The following is a 24,342-nucleotide window of genomic DNA, read 5'->3' on the forward strand; positions in this document are numbered from 1 at the left end:
TGAAATACTTCCAATGTACAGATTAAAAGACTCCAGCTTTCTGACCTCACCTTGCAATTATATGACAAAAAAGTACATGTATATTACACGTTTCACCCCAATTAAAACATCAAGAGATATTGGATACAGAATCATCTAAACTATACTAAAATATGATACCGGCTGACTGACTGTATGTCTGCTGCATTTAATTTTTTTTGGTGGGGCCCTTTATAATACAATTATATGTATACATTCAGTGCATTACTGTGGTACGACCACATGGTTTGTATTGGAAAATGTGTTAGGCATTAGCATTAGTGCTAATCATATCATAATGAAAGAGTTTGCCTGTCAGCAGGCTGTGTTCCTAGTAACAGCAGGATGTTGTTGTGTGTTGTGAAGGAGGAGCAGAGCGAAGTTGAGTATGACCAGGAACAGGACATGTGATGATAAGTACCACTTCTTCATGTGACCGAGGAAGAGGAGCAGCCCAGTGGAGATTACAAACATTTGATTGTGTTCCACTCAAAACTGGAGAAAAAACGCTCAGGAAAGGACTTTCTCTTCTCTCCTGTGGGTGTAGAGTGACTGCTATTATATATATTGAACTGAAGGTATGTATAACTTGTATCTTATTCATGTAAACCGTTTAGCAGATTTTCCTTTTCGCCCAATGTGATAATGTATTTTGTTCTATGTTGGAAGATAAACAGTAGCCTTCCGTTTTTGTGCAGACAGTTGTTAGTGATAAATTGCTTAAACAGTTTACTGGGCAAGTATTTAATTGGTTGGACTATACTGTATCACAGTGTACGGTAGGCCTAATCTAGTCGTTCTGTTCTATTACTACACAGATAATAATTAATATTAATAATCAAGAAAATGAATCTTAAAGTAGTGATGTTGCATACATTTTTTTTAATAATTAAAGTTGAAAAGTATTATTCTCAGGTAAACATATATGCATTGCACATCTGAGTTCAAATGCTGATCATTGATAGATGTACCGTGGTGGCCAGTTTCTTGCCAAGCATTCTCCAGAAATGATCTACCAATGAGCCACACCCAATGTTCAACAAGTAATCACTGTTTGAATTAGATGTATTGATTACAGTGTCTAAATGATAAGAATCAACAGAATACCCTGAAATAAATATTTAGCTACATGGACCTACTGTACAGTACTGAAGATGTCACTGTGGAAGATGTGTTAGTTCAGGGTCATAGTAATATACTGAATAAAAATATAAATGCAACATGCAACAATTTCTTAGATTGTTGCAACAATTCCCCCCCGGTTGGACATTCTGGACATGAGGCCGGTTGGACATTCTGCCAAATTCTCTAAAACTACGTTGGAGGCAGTTTATGGTCAAGAAATTAACATTCAATTATCTGGCTACAGCTCTGGTAAACATTCCTGCACTCAGCGACATTCCTGCACGGCCCTCAAAACGTGAGAGACATTTGTCGCATTGTGTTGTGTGACAAAACTGCACATTTTAGAGGCCTTTTGTCCCCAGCACAAGGTACACCTGTGTAATGATCATGCTGTTTAATCACTTCTTGATATACCACACCTGTCAGGTGGATGGATTATTTTGGCAAAGGAGAAATACTCACTAACAGGGACATTTGTGTACAAACTTTGAAGGAAATTAGCTTTTTAGCTATGGAACATTTCTGGGGGGGAAAAATTCACCTCATGAAACATGGGACCAACACTTTACATGTTGTGTTTATATTTTTGTTCAGTGTACTAAAACACAGACTAAACACAGAGCTATTCATACGCAAACAACTGCTGACATATTTGTAACAGTACAGGGAATACCCAGGAGAATAAAACATGAGAAAAAACAAGGCAGTGTTAAATACTAGGTTTATAATGGGTAAACACCACAATGGATATGAAATGTTTATAATGCTGTTGTAGCACAAACCAGAGAGCTATTATTATATTATATTTTTCCTCCAGATGATGGATTAATGATAATGGCATTAGCAGACACTTTGAAAGCATAGATTAGGGTTTAACTATATTACATGACAAAACGTGATTTGAATAGGAATTTTGCCTGGAATTTTTTTTTCCGTCTTCCCTATAGGTTCCATTGAAAACAAAGTGCCTCTGATCTTACTGTAAAGAATTATGTTTCAATATAAACTGACTGAATGGCTACTGAATACTTCCACTCTCTCTGTTGTTAATTTAGACTGTCCAGCTTGTCAGGATTGCAGTCAGGATGCAGACCATTCAGACTGTAGAGACCCAGGTACCTTTCCTGAAGGAGAGCTTCTTCACCACAGCGTTTAAAGACAGGAGGAAGAGTAGTGTGACTAACCTGCTCCGCAGACAGCAACAACAACAACATCATACTCACCATCCGCTTCCGCCTTCTCTGGACGGGGAGGAGCCTCGCATTGAGCATGCTCGACTGGGTCGCTCATCCAGCAGCCCGTTATGCAACAAAGCAGAGCGAGCAGATAGGAGCAGGGAGGGGGAGGGAGACAGTGAGTCTGTCAGCCTCCTCTCAGCAGCAGCATCCTCACAGCTGCTCCTGACACCGACGAGCAGGCAGGGATTAGTGCTGAGCTCCCGGAGAACCAGTTCAGCAACCCATGAGAAACAGCCCCAGCAGCATGGCCTGATCGCCAAGGGGGTCCGCCTGTTTAGGAACATGGGGAACCAGGAGGCCAAGCAGAGGAAGGTGGTTGGGGGAGACACCCCCTGTGATGGGGGAGCCGAGGACAGAGAACCGGAGTGCTCTAATAAAGGCAAGAAATCCAAAGGGGGAGATGCCGGCAAGAAGAAATCCAAATCGGAATCCAAAAGCTCTGTGTTTTCCAGTATGCGGCTCAGGAAGAGTCTGTCGAAGGCGAAGGGGTTGTCCAAGGAGGATATCCTGGACAGCAAGGGATCCCAGCTGGAGGAGACTGGTGGGGTCAACAGCAGCCTCTCGGCAGATGAGCTGGGAATGATGTCGGATGGTGAGCCAGAACAAGGCCACTTGACAACATCGGGGCCGGAGGACGAGGGCCAGAGGATTAGTTCAGGATCAGACGGGGACCTCTACAGCTTCCACTCTGCTGCGGCTGATCATGAAGATCTGCTGTCGGACATCCAGCAGGCTATTAGGGAGCAGCATGGGGCCTCTGACGGGGTCCTGGATAGGGTCACTGTCCCTTTGGCTGAGGGGTTCACCTCCCCCATCTCCGATGGTGATGTTGAACCCCTAGCCCCTGACCCCACTGACCCACAAGAGGTAGTCTGCACTCAGGGGCCAGACCTGGACAAGGGACAGGTGGATGAGACACCTGTTGTTCCTGATACTGTAGGACCAGACCAAAGTGCTGAGCTTGGACAGTCAGAGGCAGAGGGAGGTGTTGCATCTGGGGAGGAGTCAGATTTAGGTTCACCAAGTGACAGTGGCCCCTCCTCTGCTGCCTTCGACACCGAGAGGAGCAGTGGAAGCCCCCTGCCCAAAACCACCAGCACCTACAGCTTCCCAGACACCACCGCCACCACCACATCCTATGAGAGCGCCGAGGAGCCCCAGGACGACCTGGAGAGTCCGGTGGTGACCTCCCAGCTGACTCAGAGCCAGAGCTTTGATGAGGGGGGTAGCACCATCGAGGGGGTCAGGTGCATCAGGTTGGGATCGACCTCAGGGTCACCCAGAAGTGTCAGTAACATGGACCTGACTGTGGAGAGGGAGGAGGGGGACAGGGGGAGAGACTTCCGGTCTATGAGCAGGAGGAAGAGTAGCTATTCTGTCTCTCTGCTGACGGCTGACAGTTCTAAAAGAGCCCTTTCCAGAAGGACGTCCTCCACTACCTCCACTGTCAAGCCCTATCCTCCCATCCACCCTTCCTACGTGAAGACCACCACCAGGCAGTTGACATCCCCCATAGGCTCCCCCAGCCAAAGCCCCCTTATCCCCCGTAGGATGGGGCCAGGCTCTGGGGCAGGGTATGGGGGCCACAAGGCCCAGCTGTGGAGGACCACCAGGCAAAGGTCCTGCAGTATCGCCGGGCCTCTCAGTCATTCTGCAGACTGGACCAAGGATCTGGAAGGCCTCAGAGCAAGGCATGAGGATGCCGCTGACCTCCAGGAGCATGGGGGGTCAGAGAGAGGCATCCCAGGGGCTAGTCTGACCCTAGGCACCAGACTACGCCGCTCAGGTGTCCAGAACACCACCACAGGGCCAAATCAAGATGTCTTCTCTGGTAAGTGATTGAGCATAGAGGTGCTAAATGAGTTACAGGGTAACATTGGCATAAATGGGGTAAATATGTTGGTTAGATAATAATTTAGGCCTATTATGGCTGGGAATCCATGGAAGGCTGGTTGTAGTAAGCCATCATTTTGGGCTTTGAGCCTTTTTGCCAAACAGGGATTATGTGAGTGTGTAATGATAATGTGTGTAATGTGAGTGTGTAATGATAATTATCATCATGTAAAATTACAATAACCATTGTGTATTTATAAATATAGGACCAATAGATATAAATGTATTTCTGTAATTATACTGTTATATTGAATTTGAATATCAACCCCTGTAAGAACATACTGTGCTGTACCTTATGGAGCAATATGTTGACATGGATATCCTCCTCAGAATTATTAGACTACAGAAGGCTGATGGTCTGGGGCTCAGCTGTTTCAGCTCTCTGTTCCCGCAGCAGTGCTGATTGTGAAAATTATCACTCACCCATGGCAATGCCGTTCTTTGCCTAACTGTCTGAGAGGGCTACACACACCCACACTCACAGAATGTTTGTATTACTTTTTAACACTGCATTGTTGGGAAAGGGCTCATAAGTAAGCATTTCACGGTAAAGTCTGTGATAAATCAAATTTGATTGAACCTCTTCACATTTGCACAGCTGAACTGTAGCTAGATATTCAGATCATTCCTTGATACAGTGGTAGGTTGCTGTCTTGCCCAGGATTGAGCTGTCAAACTTAATTATCAGTTTATCATTTTATCAACCAGACCATCTTGTTATCCAGTCTGGCCCTGGTTTGCCTCAGCTATTGGAGCACTCAGTCATGTGACATGGATCTGTTTTAGAGAATATCAATAGGGACAGGGGTCACTAGCCTTTACACTGAGGGGAAGGAGATTCTTTGCTGGTGCTGTTGTTGTTTGTGTTCATCTTTGTCACACTTTAAAGGAAACAAAAATACAGTTTCTTTGGATAAGGTTGTTCATCATCATACTGTCTGTGTATCTAAAAGAGGGTTGGCTCTTGAACAGAGAGCAACGTCGCATTTTAACAAACATTTTGATTTCTTCATGTTCTTTAATCACACTGCTTAGATAAGCCTAAAATAGCTTTGAACTATCCTTACCTGATCATAATCTAAAAAACATCCATTGCAAGGACAAGAAGAAGTTTTGTATCACAACGTTGAAAAAAACTACTTTGCAGCGTCGTGCGGCGTTAATTTAGATTTCTGCTATTAGTCCTAAGTAATTGACCTTTCTTTGCTATTAGTCCTAAGTAATTGACCTTTCTTTGCTATTAGTCCTAAGTAATTGACCTTTCTTTGCTATTAGTCCTAAGTAATTGACCTTTCTTTGCTATTAGTCCTAAGTAATTGACCTTTCTTTGCTATTAGTCCTAAGTAATTGACCTTTCTTTGCTATTAGTCCTAAGTAATTGACCTTTCTTTGCTATTAGTCCTAAGTAATTGACCTTTCTTTGCTATTAGTCCTAAGTAATTGACCTTTCTTTGCTATTAGTCCTAAGTAATTGACCTTTCTTTGCTATTAGTCCTAAGTAATTGACCTTTCTTTGCTATTAGTCCTAAGTAATTGACCTTTCTTTGCTATTAGTCCTAAGTAATTGACTTTTCTTTGCTATTAGTCCTAAGTAATTGACCTTTCTTTGCTATTAGTCCTAAGTAATTGACCTTTCTTTGCTATTAGTCCTAAGTAATTGACCTTTCTTTGCTATTAGTCCTAAGTAATTGACCTTTCTTTGCTATTAGTCCTAAGTAATTGACCTTTCTTTGCTATTAGCTATTAGTCATTAGTTGCAGTTGGCTCACGTGTTCTAGCTAATTCAAGTCATAACACGCATATAATAGCATTATAGATGATTAGTTTGACTGTTTTAATTGAATCTCCTGCCAGTAGAACATGGATCAGTAGAGGAGTAGGCCTACGTCTCCCCACCAAAGCTCCTCTGGTCACATTGCCATGACTTGTGACCTCTCTGGATTAGAAAACCAGGCCTTCCCTTGCTCTGTCTAGGCCATCCCTTTCGTAACATACACAGCTGAGCAATGTGGTAGGATTATTCCTCCCCACCTCCTATGACTCAATGACCAGGATGGTTCTGATAAATATTGTTATTTTGATGGTAGCCTAGAGTACTGTTTAAATGCCAGCTGTTAATGTGAAGGTTAAGCCATGGCATTTGCAGAAAGCATCTTCCATCATGTGATTTCTAAGAAGGTGCCCTCTTTTGGCCACCTCAGGACCAATAGATGTTGCACAGAGAAGTTGAAAACACAGTATATATAAAATTATAGTAGTAACACAATACTGTTTTGCAGTACTACATCTAGCTAACGTATCAATGTATAATGTTTGTTTTTAAAAACTGGGTGGTTCAAGCCCTGAATGCTGATTGGCTGAAAGCTGTGGCATATGAGACCATGTACCACGAGTATGACAAAACATGTATTTTTACTGTTCTAATTGTGTTTGCAACATAAGGGGGTGGGATATATGGCCAATATACCATGGTTAAGGGCTCTTCTTAGCCACAACACAGAGCAGAATTCCTGGATACAGCCCATAGCCGTGGTCTATTGGCCATATACAACAAACCCCCAAGATACATTCAGGGCTCGAACCACCCAGTTTATAAAAACAAACATTATACAGTGATACGTTAGCTACTTAGTGATAACTAATATAAGCCATATACGCTTTTGCTCCAGCATTTTCTATAATGATGTAGATTAGAAGTTTGAAACTGCTTGCACTTGTAGGTGCCAATTATCGAAACTGCTTGCACTCGTATGAGTCAATTATTGAAGCTGCTTGCACATGTAGATGTAGGTGTTAATTATCTTGTCTGAATCTGTGATCTACTATCTCACTCTCTATCTGTAGATCTTTGAACGTTAAATGTTTCTCTCTTCATTTTACATCTGTGTGTATCTCAATCAATTACAAAAATCCCTCTGCTGTCGCATCAATATCCTCTGCAGTATCTGTTTCTTCATAACGGTGTGTCTTCCCCAGATCTATTTTATGAATGTCTCTCTCTCTCTTTCTTTCTTTCTTTCTTTCTTTCTTTCTTTCTTTCTTTCTTTCTTTCTTTCTTTCTTTCTTTTTTCTTTCTTTCTTTCTTTCTTTCTTTCTTTCTTTCTTTCTTTCTTTCTTTCTTTCTTTGTCTCTCTCTTTCTTTCTTTCTTTCTTTCTTTCTCTGTCACTGTCTCTGTCTCTATGTCTCTGTTGCTGTCTCCCCCCCCCTCTCTCTCTCTCTCTCTCTCTCTCGCTCTCTCTCCCTCTTCCTCTCTGCGTCTCCCTCTCTGTCTCTCTGTCTCTCTCTCTCTCTCTCTCTCGCTCTCTCTCTTTCTCTTCCTTAGGACACACCCTGTTGGAGCGTCTATGTCTGCAGCAGCAAGGGAAGGGAGTGACGGAGGAGGAGGCGGAGAGGTTGTGTTGTCGTATGTTGGGCCTGGGGCTGCTGCAGCCCCTCAGTGACTGTTTCAGAGAGCAGCATGAAGACATTGTCACTCCAGCCACAGTCACCTTTAATGTGAGAACCAACCCTTTACTTACTTACATTGTTTTACTGCTGCCGTTTCAACAAATATCACACTGATCAAAGGCTGATCGCCTGAACTGGCTAGTATCACTCACTGGAGGATAGTTTATTATGAACAAATTTATTCAAACAAATGTATTCTGGATTATGTATCAAATATCCACCATCTCCCTCTCTATACTCTATCTCCATATCTGGATGTTTTTATATTTGAGCGTTTCCTCATGTTGACAACAGTTCTCATGGTCAGCCTAAACATATGAAACTGATTTCATAAATGTTTAAATCCTTTTCCCAGTAACGCTTCACTCGGACGTAATCTCATGTTTGTGTGGTTATAATTTTCCAAGTAAAGTTCGTTGAGCGCGCTGTCAGTGCCATTTTTATCACATGCCCCTTGCAGCTGAATCCACTCAGCTGTAAGGTTCTTAGTCTGAGGATTTAAATATAGATTTCACGGCTTAGTAATTTTTCATAACTAGAAAAAAATGATATTGCGTGTGTACATGCAATCGTGTGTGTGTGTGTGTGTGTGTGTGTGTGTGTGTGTGAGTGTGTGTGTGTGTGGGGGGGGGGGGGGGGGGGGGGGGGGGGCTTCCTGTTGCAGTATCTCCATAGGGACTGAACATTGTGTTGTGAGGCAATGGGTTGTCATGTTTCCTTTCTTGATGTGCCATGTGATCAGAGCTGCTTTTCTTTTGCTCAGCCACCAAAGCAGATTTGTGTCTGAACAGATGAGCATTTGTCTCTGGCTGCGCTGTGCACCTCCCCCTTAGATACACTCACACACATAAACACACTGTCACAAACACTCAGTCATAACATGCACACAAAATCACATATAAATACAGTATGCGCACACACACGCATGCCTTACAAACAGTCACTCTGTGACACACATACATCTGCATGCGTAGACCATCTGCTGACTGCGTTGCATAAGAGCCCCACGTGCCCAGGGCTCAGGCTGCTCTTGAGAAGGCTCACTGTGGCTGGGTTGGTTCGCGCATGTCATCCACTTTCACTGTCTCTACCTGGGGTTGGACCCGCAACCCTGCATTATTCAGCTTGACCAGAGTCAACCTCTAACCGTGTCTATTGACAACGCTGCTCTCCTCCCTCACCTGCTCTCCTCCCTCACCCGCTGTCCTCCCTCACCCTTTTTTCTCTCTCTCACTCAATCTCTTGCCCTGTTTTATTTTCCTCTCTTCCATTTTTGTAATGCTACTCTTTCATATTCACTCTCATTCCTCTCTCTCTCTCTCTCTCTCTCTCTCACTCTGTCTCTTTCATCTTCACTCTCATTCCTATCTCTCTCTCACACTCTTTCTCTCTCTTTCAACTCCACTCTCATTCCTATCTCTCTCTCACACTCTTTCAACTCCACTCTCATTCCTGTCTCTCTCTCTTCCTCCCTCCCTCTCTCTCTCTGTCCTCACTGTCCTCTCCCCTGTAAAAGTAGACAGCCTTTTTTGATTCCCTGAGATCTAATCACTCACTATAGTGCCACTATAATGAATCAGCATTGTCTCTATGGGGAAAATATTGTTGATGTGATAGAGTAGGGGGCTATGACAGGTTCTGACCATGTTTTTGTCTCTGTCTGTACTGTAGTTGTGATTCTGTCTCCAGTTCAAACTGGAGTTCTGGTTAAGGTTTTGTTCTGGCATTGACTTCACAGAGAAAACAACGCCCCAGGCAAGCTCACAGACTGGAACAGAATGAATATGTGCTACGTAAAGTGTAGACACCCACTCATACACATGCATACAGTACACACAAACACACACACTTGACATGCACAGTGTTGGAATGGCTTGATATTCTTACATAGATGGATAGCTATTATGTAGAGGTCTGTAAATTATCCGATTGATTTACAATATATTTAGATTCAGACTAAATTGGGCCCTTAGAATTGCCCAATTGCATGTATTCAATATCATATTACCGTGCCGTGCTGAAACTGCTTGCTGCAATGGAATCATTCACAGCCATTTCCCAGGAAGAAAATGTGCTCAGTTGATAAGTAATAAGCTCTCATGCATTAAGCTGAACTAATGGAATATACACGGTAACAAGCTGAGTTTTCATATCTCAGATGAATGAGATTGGCTTTCTTTTAGCTTCTCGCAATGTTCTACATGTTCCACTGTACAATAGGGAGTCTTGTGCTAAGCAAACACTGTACCTTAGATCACTTAGGAAAAGTGGACGTTTTTATTGGTTCGATTAGTACAGTGAAAGCCCTCTCTGTTTAGCCAATGTTGGTTGATGTCCTCTGAATCAACAGAGGGCTTTACATAGGTTGCTTTATTGATTTATTCCTTGGAGTAAAATGTGATTAAATATGAAGGGAGTTCCTGTTTCTCTGTCTGTATGTTAAATAGCTGTCTGCCTTTTTTTTGCACTTCCCCGTTTTGGCCTTTATTTGTGTGTATAAATGCCGTAAATGCGTAAATGCCAAAACAGGGCAGTGCAAAAAATAAAAAATTAACTGAAAATGATGTAGGTCTAATGTCCCAGTTAAATTCGACTGGTTATTATATGGTGTTAATATATCATGTGAATAAAATTCTGTAAAATGACATACTAACATGATCATTGTTTGTTTTCCCTCCCCCAGGAGGACCAGCTGTATACGTGGGCCACCTTCGGCCTGCCCTCCCACCTCTGGGAACCCCATGAAGGCCGTACCCCAGGCCGCATCCAGGACCTGTGGCCCCCTCCACAACCAGCTCAGGTATGTTTTCAGCACTGTGTGTTTTATGTAGTGTACCACACCAAGCAGATGAGATCCAGAGGAGAACATTTATTCAAATAGTGTGACATTGAAAATGTTGCGTCAACTTCAACCGATGACTGTGTGCCTCAGGAGGACAACAGATCTTTGTAATCTTCTGTTTGCTATTACAACTGGAAGTGAATGAATGCCCAGACATGTTTTGTTACAATACTGTCCTCTTGTGGTTATATTTTGTATATTTTGTACAATGACAGCGCATGAGGATATTACTCCTGCTCTTCCAACAGAGGTCAGGCTTGGCTTGAATTCTTACGATAACTTTCATAGGTCATTGTCAGAAGCAGGTTAACTTCATATCCTGTCAAGCTCCTAACCTTGTAATGGTCTCCTGAACGTCACTCAGAAAGACTCGAACTGTAAAGTCAACACGAACTGTAGTATGCATAGACATGGGTGTTGTGATGTGCATCTAACTCTGGTCTCTGCACTCTACACATGGCCTCTTTGAAGATCATGGAGACTTTGATCATCTCGTGGGTCAAGTCTTTGAAGTCTCCCCATCAATGTTCTAACTACCCAGGTGCTGGAAGCCTGGAGTCTAGACATGTGGTCTTCCCTGACCTGACCCTGACCATGACCCTGACCCTCACTTTACCCTGACCTATAACCCTGGAACCAAACACCCTCAGTTGTGGGTGTTTGTTTACCCTTATTCACTCAGGTTGTGGCATCTACTAGGTTTGAAGTCTGAGGAATTGTTAAAAATATAGCTTTTTTGTAAGCATGTATTTTTTTGTAAAATGGGCTTCTTCTATAGAAATAAGTCCTACCTCTCGTTAAATAGTAGAAAGCAGATTATTTAGTCAATGTTCCTGTCAGTCCTAGACTATGGTGACATCATCAATATGAACCCAGCTGCCACTTCATTAAAGCCATTAGATACAGTTGATCATAGCCCACTGTGCTTTATTAAGGGAGACAGTTTTAGCACTCATCACTGCTTTATCTACCAGAAAGTTGGTTGGCTCTCTTTGATGTCACATACTGTATGTTGATACATCGCTATGTTTTCATTTATTAAGCCCTTTTACAAAAAGTCCCACGGTACCTAACATCTTTACTAAACTTTAGACATACGAGTTACCACACCCGCTCTCAGGGATGGCTAACTCTGGACATTACTTTGGTCTCTACTGCGTTAGGTAAATCAGCTTTTAGTTTTGTTGCACTTTATTTGTGCAACAGTCTTCAAAATGTTCTTAAATGTGATGTTCTGGTACCTCTAGGGCAATTCGGAAAGTTGACGAATGTGTTAGTTTTTTATGACAGTTTTTTTCTTTCTGCTTGCATGTTGTATTTGGATGTGGGTAATGGTCTCGGTATGACTCCCTGATAAAATAAAGGTATAATAAATAGTCAACTTAAAAAGCACATTCCTTGGAAAGTGTTAATGGCTTGACTGTTTACATCCATCAAAAAGGGCTTCAAACATCCCTTTATGTAATATTCAAATGCACAACGTACTGTATTTTATTGCTTCTGCTTGAAAGGTGGTCTGAAATCCTTTTTTGTGACAGATTTCGTCAAAGTCCAGGAATCTGTCACAAGAAGACAATGGCAGTGATATTCCAGGGCTGGAGAAGACCATTAATGACTTGAGGATAAAGATGGCAGCACTGGAAATCCAGCATGCATCTCTGGAGATGGAGATCGACTCAAAGAAGAGTGGAGATGGGGACAATACTGTGGCCTTGGGGGGTATCAGCCTCGCAGGAAAGAAGAGGATCGAGGTTTCCGTACAGACATCCCCTTTGGAGGAGGCCTTTAGATTTGAAGTGCCTTTCAGGGGAGGGTCAATCCCCTCCTCAGCCTCTCTCCCAGCAATCTCCTCCTCCTCCCTCCACAAACCTGAGTTTGTCTGTACCTGCCAACAGCAGCAGCAGAGTGGTACCCAGCCCCCACCTTCTCCCACCCCAGGTATACCCCCTCCTCCTCCTCCCCTTCCTCCTCTACCTCAGCTCTCTGGAGGGCCCCCACCACCCCCACCCCCTCTCCCTGGTGGGGATGGTCCTCCTCCTCCACCCCCTCCTCCTCCTTTACCAGGTATGGGCGGATCCTGTCCCCCACCTCCACCCCCTCCCCTGCCAGGCTTTGGACCTCCACCTCCACCCCCGCCACCAGGTATTGGCCCCCCTCCTCCGCCCCCACCCCCCGGCGGTGGACCTCCACCTCCCCCAGGATTTGGCCCTCCTCCCCCTCCCGGTGGATTCATGGCCCCCATGGCCCAGGAGGCTGGCCCTCAGAAGGCACCCATTGAGCCCCCCAAGCCCATGAAGCCTCTCTACTGGACCAGGATCCAGCTGCATGCTAAAAAGTAATTACTAGTCCACTTTAGTCCAATGACTGTTCATACATATACAGTATGTTTATCCAAAGCTTCCTGTTTAACTACAGTATATGAGATATCCATAAACATAACGCATGAAAGAGAACGTATGCAAAAGATAGAGATAGATCATTGACATTCATGGAGGCTATAGAATGGGTTTTCTACTGAAGATAAAGATCAGCCTTGTAAACCAATGCTACACAGATGGTAACCCAGTCTAAAATCTGAGAAAGATGTGGGGAAAGAGTTTGGTGAGATGTTGTTTGAGTTGAAACAGATGTTGAGATGTGCTTTGCAGTGTTGGGGAAGCTTCTCTGAAATCATAGTTTCCCAAACTACCAACACTGGAAGAAGTTAAGCTACACTAAAGCTACCTTAAGAAAAATATAGTTTCCTGAACTAAAACTAATTCGAAAAAGTAGTTCATTACATCCAAGCTACTTCGTGAAAAATTGTCATATCTAAATCTGAAATGTCATAGACTACAAATTGCAAAAACAGATCACTCTGGGGTCAGGTGTTAACAGAATGTGTCATTTAGCCTATTAAACACAAAAACTATGTTTCAACTGTGATTTACGTAGGTCTGATGCCGAAAAACAAAGGAAATTCTTCCCTACTTCACAAATATTTTCTTTTCTTTTTGCAATAAAAGTAGTGTGTAGTTTCAGTAGTTAACTACACCACTACATGGCCAAAACGTTATTAACTACTGAAAACACTACCTAGATTTGAATTTAGTTCAACTACCACCAAGCTACTGCCAAATGAAGATACATTTCTAGTTAAACTACATGTATGTTCACTTCTCCCTAACATTGGCGGTTTGGTACTGATGCACTTGGTCAGACTCCACACACGTAAATTAGTCTTATAATAGCCTTCAAATTGTACTGTGAAGTGTAAATAAGTCCATCTTATGATAATCAGTGGGCATGATACATAGTGGTGTTTTTATTTATAGTTATTGGAAATGTAATGTACTGTACAGTTGTCTGAAGAGGTGCAATAGTGCTGGTCTTCCTGCTTTCTGGGGCTCGGTAAAGCATAACATGCCAAACATTTTCAGTTGTAGGTTTGAGGTATACATCACCAGGATAAAGATGAAATGAAAGTGATGTAATGCAGATCTTTCTCTCTTCTACCTGAGGGATGCGAGTGGTTCTCTGGTTTGGGAGAAGATCGAGGAACCGTCAGTGGATTTTGATGAGTTTGTCAACTTATTTTCCAAAAGTGCTGTGAAGGAGAAAAAAAAGCCGATATCAGACACCATCACCAAGTCCAAGGCCAAACAGGTACTGTACATTGTATGAGCTTGTGTCTGCCTGTCTGCCCTTGCCTCTCTTTGGCGCCATCTCTGTCTCTTCCTCCCCTTGACGCTCTTTGGTCCCATCTCTTTCTCTTCCTGCCCTTGACGCTCTTTGGTCCCATCTCTTTCTCTTCCTGCCCTTGATGCTCTTTGGTCCCATCTCTTTCTCTTCCTGCCCTTGACGCTCTTTGGTCCCATCTCTTTCTCTTCCTGCCCTTGACGCTCTTTGGTCCCATCTCTTTCTCTTCCTGCCCTTGGCGCTCTTTGGTCCCATCTCTTTCTCTTCCTGCCCTTGGCGCTCTTTGGTCCCATCTCTTTCTCTTCCTGCCCTTGACGCTCTTTGGTCCCATCTCTTTCTCTTCTTGCCCTTAACGCTCTTTGGTCCCATCCCTGTCTCTTCCTGCCCTTGACGCTCTTTGGTCCCATCCCTGTCTCTTCCTGCCCTTGACGCTCTTTGGTCCCATCCCTGTCTCTTCCTGCCCTTGACGTTCTTTGGTCCCATCTCTGTCTCTTCCTGCCCTTGACGCTCTTTGGTCCCATCTCTTTCTATTCCTGCCCTTGGCGCTCTTTGGTCCCATCTCTTTCTATTCCTGCCCTTGGCGCTCTTTGGTCCCATCTCTTTCTCTTCCTGCCCATGACGCTCTTTGGTCCCATCCCTGTCTCTTCCTGCCCTTGACTCTCTTTGGTTCCATCTCTGTCTCTTCCTGCCCTTGACGCTCTTTGGTCCCATCACTGTCTCTTCCTGCCCTTGACTCTCTTTGGTTCCATCTCTGTCTCTTCCTGCACTTCTCCCTGTCTCTTCCTGCCCTTGACTCTCTTTGGTCCCATCCCTGTCTCTTCCTGCCCTTGACGTTCTTTGGTCCCATCTCTGTCTCTTCCTGCCCTTGACGCTCTTTGGTCCCATCTCTTTCTATTCCTGCCCTTGGCGCTCTTTGGTCCCATCTCTTTCTATTCCTGCCCTTGGCGCTCTTTGGTCCCATCTCTTTCTCTTCCTGCCCATGACGCTCTTTGGTCCCATCCCTGTCTCTTCCTGCCCTTGACTCTCTTTGGTTCCATCTCTGTCTCTTCCTGCCCTTGACGCTCTTTGGTCCCATCCCTGTCTCTTCCTGCCCTTGACTCTCTTTGGTTCCATCCCTGTCTCTTCCTGCCCTTGACTCTCTTTGGTTCCATCTCTGTCTCTTCCTCCCCGTGATGCTCTTTGGTCCCATCCCTGTCTCTTCCTGCCCTTGACTCTCTTTGGTCCCATCCTTGTCTCTTCCTGCCCTTGACTCTCTTTGGTTCCATCTCTGTCTCTTCCTCCCCGTGATGCTCTTTGGTCCCATCCCTGTCTCTTCCTGCCCTTGACTCTCTTTGGTCCCATCTCTTTCTCTTCCTGCCCTTGACGCTCTTTGGTCCCATCTCTTTCTCTTCCTGCCCTTGACGCTCTTTGGTCCCATCTCTTTCTCTTCCTGCCCTTGGCGCTCTTTGGTTCCATCTATTTATCTTCCTGCCCTTGACTCTCTTTGGTCCCATCCCTGTCTCTTCCTGCCCTTGACTCTCTTTGGTTCCATCTCTGTCTCTTCCTGCCCTTGACTCTCTTTGGTCCCATCCCTGTCTCTTCCTGCCCTTGACTCTCTTTGGTCCCATCCCTGTCTCTTCCTGCCCTTGACTCTCTTTGGTTCCATCCCTGTCTCTTCCTGCCCTTGACTCTCTTTTGGTTCCATCTCTGTCTCTTCCTCCCCGTGATGCTCTTTGGTCCCATCCCTGTCTCTTCCTCCCCGTGATGCTCTTTGGTCCCATCTCTGTCTCTTCCTGCACTTCTCTCCGTCACATTAATCCCCTGCCTGTAAATGACATGAGGAAGTGATGTAGCCAGAGACTGATTATGTGGTGTGAGGTCTGGCTGCCCCTGGATTCCAGGCCCAGCGAAACTCGGAGCCAGTGTGTGGCGTGTGGTTCGCAAACCCACACTGATGACTGGGAGACACTGTGGCAGCCTCGTCTGTCCTGTGATTCCTCCCCTGAGACCGCTGCTCCGTGGCTCAGATCCAATAGTCTAGCATAGCTTCCCTTTCAAACTTTTTACTGTACTTTTCTGTCACAGCCACTGATCTGATGGATTTAAGTACCATGGTGGAGAACTAGCTAGCCAAGCACTTCCGCTCTAAGTGGTCACAGGGGAAATTAGGATAAAAAAAATAGGGTTTAGTAGAGTATTGGGACAGAGCCTTTCGTGTGCTCTTCCCTCTTGTGTGAGAGGGACTTCCTCTGTGTATTCAGTACAGGCAGACTTGATGATTGATGAAGAGCAGAAAGCTAGGCTGAGTCACTTTTTAAACTCACTCTCAGTCAGACCTCATTATGTCTGGATTCAATCAACCTACCGACCATACAACATTCATTCATCACTTGGATATGAATAATACCTTTTTTAAAGTAATAATGGAATAGTGTTTGCAAAGCATTTTTTATGCGTTATGTCGAAAGTGTTAGATATTTGGATATACCTTGTTATTATCATCTATCATCTTTCTTCCCTCTCACACCTTCTGTCTTTGTTATGACTGGATTTGTGTCTTCGGTGGACTGGCTACTTCACATTGTACTAGCCCACTTTGTTATATTCAATGTTAAATGGGAAACTGTAGAGAAAGAATACTGTACTCAGGCCTTTAGTTTTAGTTACATTAACAGACGTCTGCGTTTCTCTTCTGCCTCTGAGTACTTTTTCCACATCAACAAATGTTGTTTTGTGATAATTTATTCTCTTTTATGGTCTAATGAAGAACAAATTTTCCCTCAGGGTTTATTTCTGGCATGTGATGCAGGGCTTTGTGGGTTTCGTAGAAATATGTGTAGGCCAACATTGAAAACACAGTATTACTGGAATGATTGACTCATGACAGGGAGGAGACACAAATAAAACATCAAACGGTGATTGACGGGAATTAAAGATCTTTTAAAACCTAGGATTCAATTTCTGCACATGGTTTGTATGTAATATTTTCATTGAAACCATGTTCCCATCAGGAAAACATTTTGAATGGATAATGAACTGTACATTAATAAACAGTTTATGATAAACTAGTTATGATATACTGCAGGAGAATAGTTATTCTGTAGATCCTGTCAAAAGGAAATCAAATGTGGTAGAATTATCTTCAAAAAGGATAACCAATGTGGTAGAATGATCATCACTATGAACACATCAGACAATATTATACTGCAGTGTAATACCACCATTATGCACCTGCAATAGGAGCTTGGCCAACTGATATATTACTACTTTTATCATTGAAAATGAAAATGAAAATTCTATGACGTCTACAGTGTGTTGGAGGCAGGAGGGCAGTGATGTAACTGTGTCCATGTTCTATGTTGTGGTTTGTGTGATCTGGAGCACATGAAATTGGTCTGTTTGAGTCTGGGGTTTACTAGCTACCCTCCCCACACCACTTTATTACCCAGAAGCCACGCTGCTTTCTCAGTCTGACTGTGGTCACCTGGAGTGGCTACACCACAGGAGGCTGGTGGCACCTTAATTGGGGAGGACAGGCTTGTGGTAATGACTGGAGCAGAATCAGTGGAATGGTATCAAATACATCAAACACATGGTTTGATGCCATTCCATTTTCTCCGTTCTGGCCATTATTATGAGCCGTCTTCCCTTCAGCAGCCTCCACTGGTCTACTCTACTGTGAACCGTACATGATACATTCCATGGTTTCACCAAGGCTGTTGGCTGTTGGTTTATCCATATACAGTGGCTTGCAAAAGTATTCACCCCCCTTGGCATATTTCCTATTTTGTTGCCTTACAACCTGAAATTAAAATAGATTTTTGGGGGGGTTTGTATTATTTGATTTACACAACATGCCTACCACTTTGAAGATGCATAAAATATGTTTTATTGTGAAACAAACAAGAAATAAGAGAAAAATAAGAGAAAAAAACTGAAAACTAGAGCGTGCATAACTATTCACCTCCCAAAGTCAATACTTTGTAGAGACACCTTTTGCAGCAATTACAGCTGCAAGTCTCTTGGGGTATGTCTCTATAAGCTTGGCACATCTTGCCAAGGATTTGGGATTTTTTGGCAATTCTTCAAGGCAAAACTGCTCCAGCTCCTTCAAGTTGGATGGGTTCCGCTGGTGTACAGCAATCTTTAAGTCATACCACAGATTCTCAATGTGGAGTGCACAGCTTAAAATGGTCCTATGGACAGATACTCCAATCTCCGCTGTGGAGCTTTGCAGCTTATCTTTTGTCTCTTTGTTGCCCATCTGATTAATGCCCCCCTTGCCTGGTCTGTGAGTTTTGGTGGGTGGCCCTCTCTTGGCAGGTTTGTTGTGGTGCCATATTCTTTCCATTTTTAATAATGGATTTAATGGGTGCTCCATGGGATATTTTATTATCACCCAACCCTGAGCTGTATTTCTCCACAACTTTGTCCCTGACCTGTTTGGAGAGCTCCTTGGTCTTCATAGTGCCGCTTGCTTGGTGGTGCCCCTTGCTTAGTGGTGTTGCAGACTCTGGGGTCTTTCAGAACAGGTGTATATACAGTGGGGCAAAAAAAAGTATTTAGTCAGCCAGCAATTGTGCAAGTTCTCCCACTTAAAAAGATGAGAGAGGCCTGTAATGTTCATCATAGGTACACTTCAACTATGACAGACAAAATGAGAAAAAAAATCCAGAAAATCACAGTTTTTACCAAAAAGTTATATTTTAGTTTCATCTGACCATATGACATTCTCCCAATCTTCTTCTGGATCATCCAAATGCTCTCTAGAACACTTCAGATGGGCCTGGACATGTACTGGCTTAAGCAGGGGGACACGTCTGGCACTGCAGGATTTGAGTCCCTGGCGGCGTAGTGTGTTACTGATGGTAGGCTTTGTTACTTTGGTCCCAGCTCTCTGCAGGTCATTCACTAGGTCCCCCCGTGTGGTTCTGGGATTTTTGCTCACCGTTCTTGTGATCATTTTGACCCCACGGGATGAGATCTTGCGTGGAGCCCCAGATCGAGGGAGATTATCAGTGGTCTTGTATGTCTTCCATTTCCTAATAATTGCTCCCACAGATGATTTCTTCAAACCAAGCTGCTTACCTATTGCAGATTCAGTCTTCCCAGCCTGGTGCAGGTCTACAATTTTATTTCTGGTGTCCTTTGACATCTCTTTGGTCTTGGCCATAGTGGAGTTTGGAGTGTGACTGTTTGAGGTTGTGGACAGGTGTCTTTTATACTGATAACAAGTTCAAACAGGTTCCATTAATACAGGTAACAAATGGAGGACAGAGGAGCCTCTTAAAGAAGAAGTTACAGGTCTGTGAGAGCCAGAACTCTTGCTTGTTTGTAGGTGACCAAATACTTATTTTCCACCATAATTTGCTAATAAATTCATTAGAAATCCTACAATGTGATTTTCTGGATTTTTTTTTTCATTTTGTCTGTCATAGTTTGTGTACCTATGATGAAAATTACAGGCCTCTCTCATCTTTTTAAGTGGGAGAACTTGCACAATTGGTGGCTGACTAAATACGTTTTTGCCCCACTCTATACTGAGATCATGTGACACTTAGATTGCACACAGGTGGACTTTATTTAATTAATTATGTGACTTCTGAAGGTAATTGGTTGCACCAGATCTTATTTAGGGGCTTCATAGCAAAGGGGGTGAATACATATGCACTCACCACTTTTCCGGAGTTTAAAAAAAATAATAATAATTGAAACAAGTTATTTTTTTTATTTCACTTCACCAATTTGGACTTTTTTGTGTATGTCCATTACATGAAATGGAAATAAAAATCAATTTAAATTACAGGTTGTAATGCAACGAAATAGGAAAAACGCCAAGGGGGGTGAATACTTTTGCAAGGCACTGTATTTCAACTTGATCAGCAGTTGTAAATGTAGGTATGATTTACTTGCCACAATATAGTGGCATATAGTAAAATATAGTGATGATGATGGATATTTCTTGTACAGATGTGGGATCTTAATTTGATGGCCTTGCTGCAGGAGAACTTTCTTGCAATGCAGAAAATGTGAAACCTTTAGTGTATTTGAGGTTTAAAAAGGCTTCTGAATTTGTCATTTACACTTTGAAATTTCAGACTTGATATCAACCCCTAGAAAAATGTCCATTAATTATAATCCACATAATAATTTAATTGTCCTGTTGCTTGCAGGATTATTTTCCTGCTTTAGCAAACTTGCTCAAATTAAGATTTTTCATCTGTTCAAGAACCGATATTTAGAGACTCCACAATCTAAAGCAGGTAATTTAAAACCTCTAGTGACTCCCCATCCCGGATCCGGGAGCGTAATCATCGACTGACACTAATTAGCATAACGCAATGGACATGAATATTACTAGAAAATATTCCTATTCATGAAAATCACAAGTGAAATATACTGAGACACAGCTTAGCCTTTTGTTAATCATCCTGCCATCTCAGATTTTCAAAATATGCTTTACAGCCAAAGCTAGACATGCATTTGTGTAAGTTTATCGATAGCCTAGCATAGCATTTTGTCCAGCTAGCAGCAGGTAACTTGGTCACGGAAATCAGAAAAGCAATCAAATTAAATTGTTTACCTTTGATGAGCTTCGGATGTTTTCACTCACGAGACTCCCAGTTAGATTGCCAATGTTCATTTTTTTCCCAAAATATTATTTTTGTAGGCGAAATAGCTCCGTTTGTTCTTCACGTTTGGCTGAGAAATCGTCCGGAAATTACGGTCACGAAAACGCAGACAAATATTCCAAAGTAGCTCCATATTTTCGACAGAAACATGACAAACGTTGTTTATAATCAATCTTCAAGGTGTTTTTCAAATATCTATTCGATAATATATCCACCGGGACAATTGGTTTTTCAGTAGATTGGAAAACTGTCTACCTCTGTATTTTATGCGAGAGTCACTCTGAGAGCCATCAGGTGACCACTTACACAATGTAGCCACTTACGGGTATTCTTCAACATAATTGCGTAAAACTACGTCACAATGCTGTAGACACCTTGGGGAATACGTAGAAAAAGTAATCTGGTTGATAGCCCATTCACTTCTCAATAGGGTCGCATTGGAATGCAAAGCTTTCAAAACACGAGGCATTTCCTGATTGGATTTTTCTCAGGCTTTCGCCTGCAATATCAGTTCTGTTTTACTCACAGACAATATGTTTACAGTTTTGGAAACTTTAGAGTGTTTTCTATCCTAAGCTGTCAATTATATGCATATTCTAGCATCTTGTCCTAACAAAATATCCCGTTTACTTTGGGTACGTTATTTTTCCAAAAATGAAAATAGTGCCCCCTAGTCACAACAGGTTTTAAAGGCCCAGTGCAGTCAAAAATGGGATTTCCTGTGTTATATGAAAATACATTTCCATAACAGCCTAGTGTGAAATTTAGAAATGGGTGATAATGCCATTTTATTGTAAAAGCTATTTGAAAAGACTGCCTGAATAAGAAAGAGAGGTCCAAACCTCTCTGCCGATTACAGCTAGTTTTGCGTTTTTCCCTCCCCACTCAGACCACTCACAGACAGTCCTAGCAAAATTCTTCTTTGAGAAATTGCTCTTTGTTAAGAAGATATTTTTGTTCGTTTTTGACCATTTTAATTGAAAACAATCACAGTAAGGTACATTGGGTAACACTTTAATTGGATAGTCCATCTATAGATGCTCTACAGACTCTGTACAGACTATCAGTAATATTTAAACTAACTATCTACTAACCCTAGCCCTAACCTTAACCCTTATCCTATCCCTAACCTTAACCCTTACCCTAACCCTTATTCTAACCCTAACCTTAACCCTTACCCTAACCCTTATTCTAACCCTAACCTTAACCCTTACCCTAACCCTTATTCTAACCCTAACTGTAACCTTAGCATGCAGTTGCTTATAAAAATATCAATAGTTGATAGTATAGCATAAAAATATCAATTGTTGATAGTATGACCATCTTTAGAGCATCTACCGACCAACTTTCTTGACTATCCAAATAAAGTGTTAATTGTTACCCAGAAATGATTTGATATTGACATAAAAACATCTTTAATATACAGTACCAGTCAAAGGTTTGGACACACCTACAGTATTGCATTTCAAGTAACAGGTGTGCCTTCTTAAAAGTTAATTTGTGGAATGTATTTCCTTCTTAATGCGTTTGAGCCAATCAGTTGTCTTGTGACAAGGTAGGGGTGGTATACAGAAGACAGCCCTATTTGGTAAATGACAAGTCCATATTATGGCAAGAACAGCTCAAATAAGCAAAGAGAAACACCAGTCCATCATTACTTTAAAAACAGGAAGATCAGTCAATCTAGAAACTTTCAAGAACTTTGAAACTGCACTTTCTTCAAGTGCAGTCGCAAAAACCATCAAGCGCTATGATGAAACTAGCTCTTATGAGGACCGCCACAACAAAGGAAGTCCCAGAGTTACCTCTGATGCAGAGGATAAATTAATTTGAGTTACCAGCCTCAGAAATTGCAACCTAAATAAATGCTTCACAGAGTTCAATTAACAGACACATGTCAACATCAACTGTTCAGAGGAGACTGTGTGAATCAGGCCTTCATGGTCGAATTGCTGCAAGAAACCACTACTAAAGGACATCAATAATAAGAAGAGACTTGCTTGTGCCAAGAAACATGAGCAATGGACATTAGACCGGTGGAAATCTGGTCCGATGAGTCCAAATATGAGATTTGGTTCCAAACAAGAACCAGAGTACGTGAATGGATGATCTGCTCATGTGTGGTTCCCACCATGAAGCATGGAGGAGGAAGTGTGATGGCGTGGGGGTGCTTTGCTGGTGACACTGTCTGTGATTTATTTTGAGTTCAAGGCACACTTAACCAGCATGGCCACCACAGCATTCTGCAGCAATACACCATCACATCTGGTTTGCGCTTAGTGGGACTATCATTTGTTTTCCAGCAATTCAATGACCCAATACACCTCCAGGCTGTGTAAGGGCTATTTGACCAAGAAGGAGAGTGATAGAGTGTTGCATCAGATGACCTGGCTACCACAATCACCTGACCTCAACCCAATTGAGATGGTTTGGGATGAGTTGGACCACGGAGTGAGGGAAGAGCAGAAAACAAGTGCTCAGCATATGTGGGAACTCCTTCAAGACTGTTGGAAAAGCATTCCAGGTGAAGCTGGTTGAGAGAATGCCAAGAGTGTGCAAAGCTGTCATCAAGACAAATGGTGTTATTTCATAGTTTTGATGTCTTCACTTTTATTCTAAAATGTAGAAAATAGTAAAAATAAAGAAAAACCCTTGAATGAGTAGGTGTGTCCAAACCTTTGACTGGTACTGTATTTGTGATGTGCCAATCTATTCTCACATTGTTGTTGTGACATTTTACTTTTAAATAGTGAAGTCTCGCCATTGATACGCACAGGCCTTTAATGCATTTTGTGGTTTGTGAAAAACTTCATTTGATAAACAAACAATTACAGAGAAAAGAGCACAGTGGACGTACACTACTGTACACTTAGTGGGCCTTCCCTACTGATCTCCATATGAACTCTATTATCACTGTAACGGGTTGAAGTGATAAGTCGAGATCTAAGATCTACGCATTCTGGATCCTCCCATTGAAAATATGATGGATGTGGAGAACTGAACAAGAAGGGGAAATGTTCAATCACTTTAATCCGGTTTATTATTTGCATAATGTTTGTGGGTGAATTGGCAACAGTGCTCTTCCCATAAAAGGAAATGATAACGGGACATTGAGCCTCAGTTCTGGCCTCTTTTGGACTTATTTTATATAGAGCCACAACTACAGGGAACTCTCTTCCACCTCAACTCAAGCTAGCAGTAAAATCAGATTTTAAAAAAACTGATAAAACAGTACCTCATGGAACATCACGGACTGTGAAGAGACACACTCTAACACACACACACACACTCTAACACACAGACTACACACACCCACACATTGTAATATTGTACATTTTATAATGTAAATGTGTAATATCTGAGCATTGTTACTTTTAATGGACAATGTATTGATGTATTGTTGTATTTATGATGTAGTCTGTTGTTTTACTATGATGTATTAATGTATTTCTGTTTGGACCCCAGGAAGAGTAATAAATACTAAATACT

The 24,342-nt window shown here is 42.6% G+C and overlaps 1 protein-coding gene across 1 annotated transcript in view; it reads left to right on the forward strand.

Annotated features, from left to right (window-relative positions):
- Positions 1 to 336: 336 nt before the first annotated feature.
- fmn2a (formin 2a) overlaps positions 337 to 24,342 on the forward strand; it is a 55,736-nt gene continuing 31,730 nt past the window's right edge. The window contains exons 1-6 of the mRNA XM_090241334.1: positions 337 to 596; positions 2,199 to 4,212; positions 7,598 to 7,770; positions 10,406 to 10,522; positions 12,103 to 12,899; positions 14,065 to 14,209. Coding sequence (XP_090097460.1) covers positions 429 to 596; positions 2,199 to 4,212; positions 7,598 to 7,770; positions 10,406 to 10,522; positions 12,103 to 12,899; positions 14,065 to 14,209 — 3,414 coding nt within the window. The 5' untranslated portion in view covers positions 337 to 428. The remainder of the gene's footprint in view (positions 597 to 2,198; positions 4,213 to 7,597; positions 7,771 to 10,405; positions 10,523 to 12,102; positions 12,900 to 14,064; positions 14,210 to 24,342) is intronic.

Source organism: Oncorhynchus mykiss, chromosome 1, assembly GCF_057628025.1.
Source record: "Oncorhynchus mykiss isolate SJ-2025 chromosome 1, ASM5762802v1, whole genome shotgun sequence".
NCBI classification, from domain to species: Eukaryota; Metazoa; Chordata; class Actinopteri; order Salmoniformes; family Salmonidae; genus Oncorhynchus; species Oncorhynchus mykiss.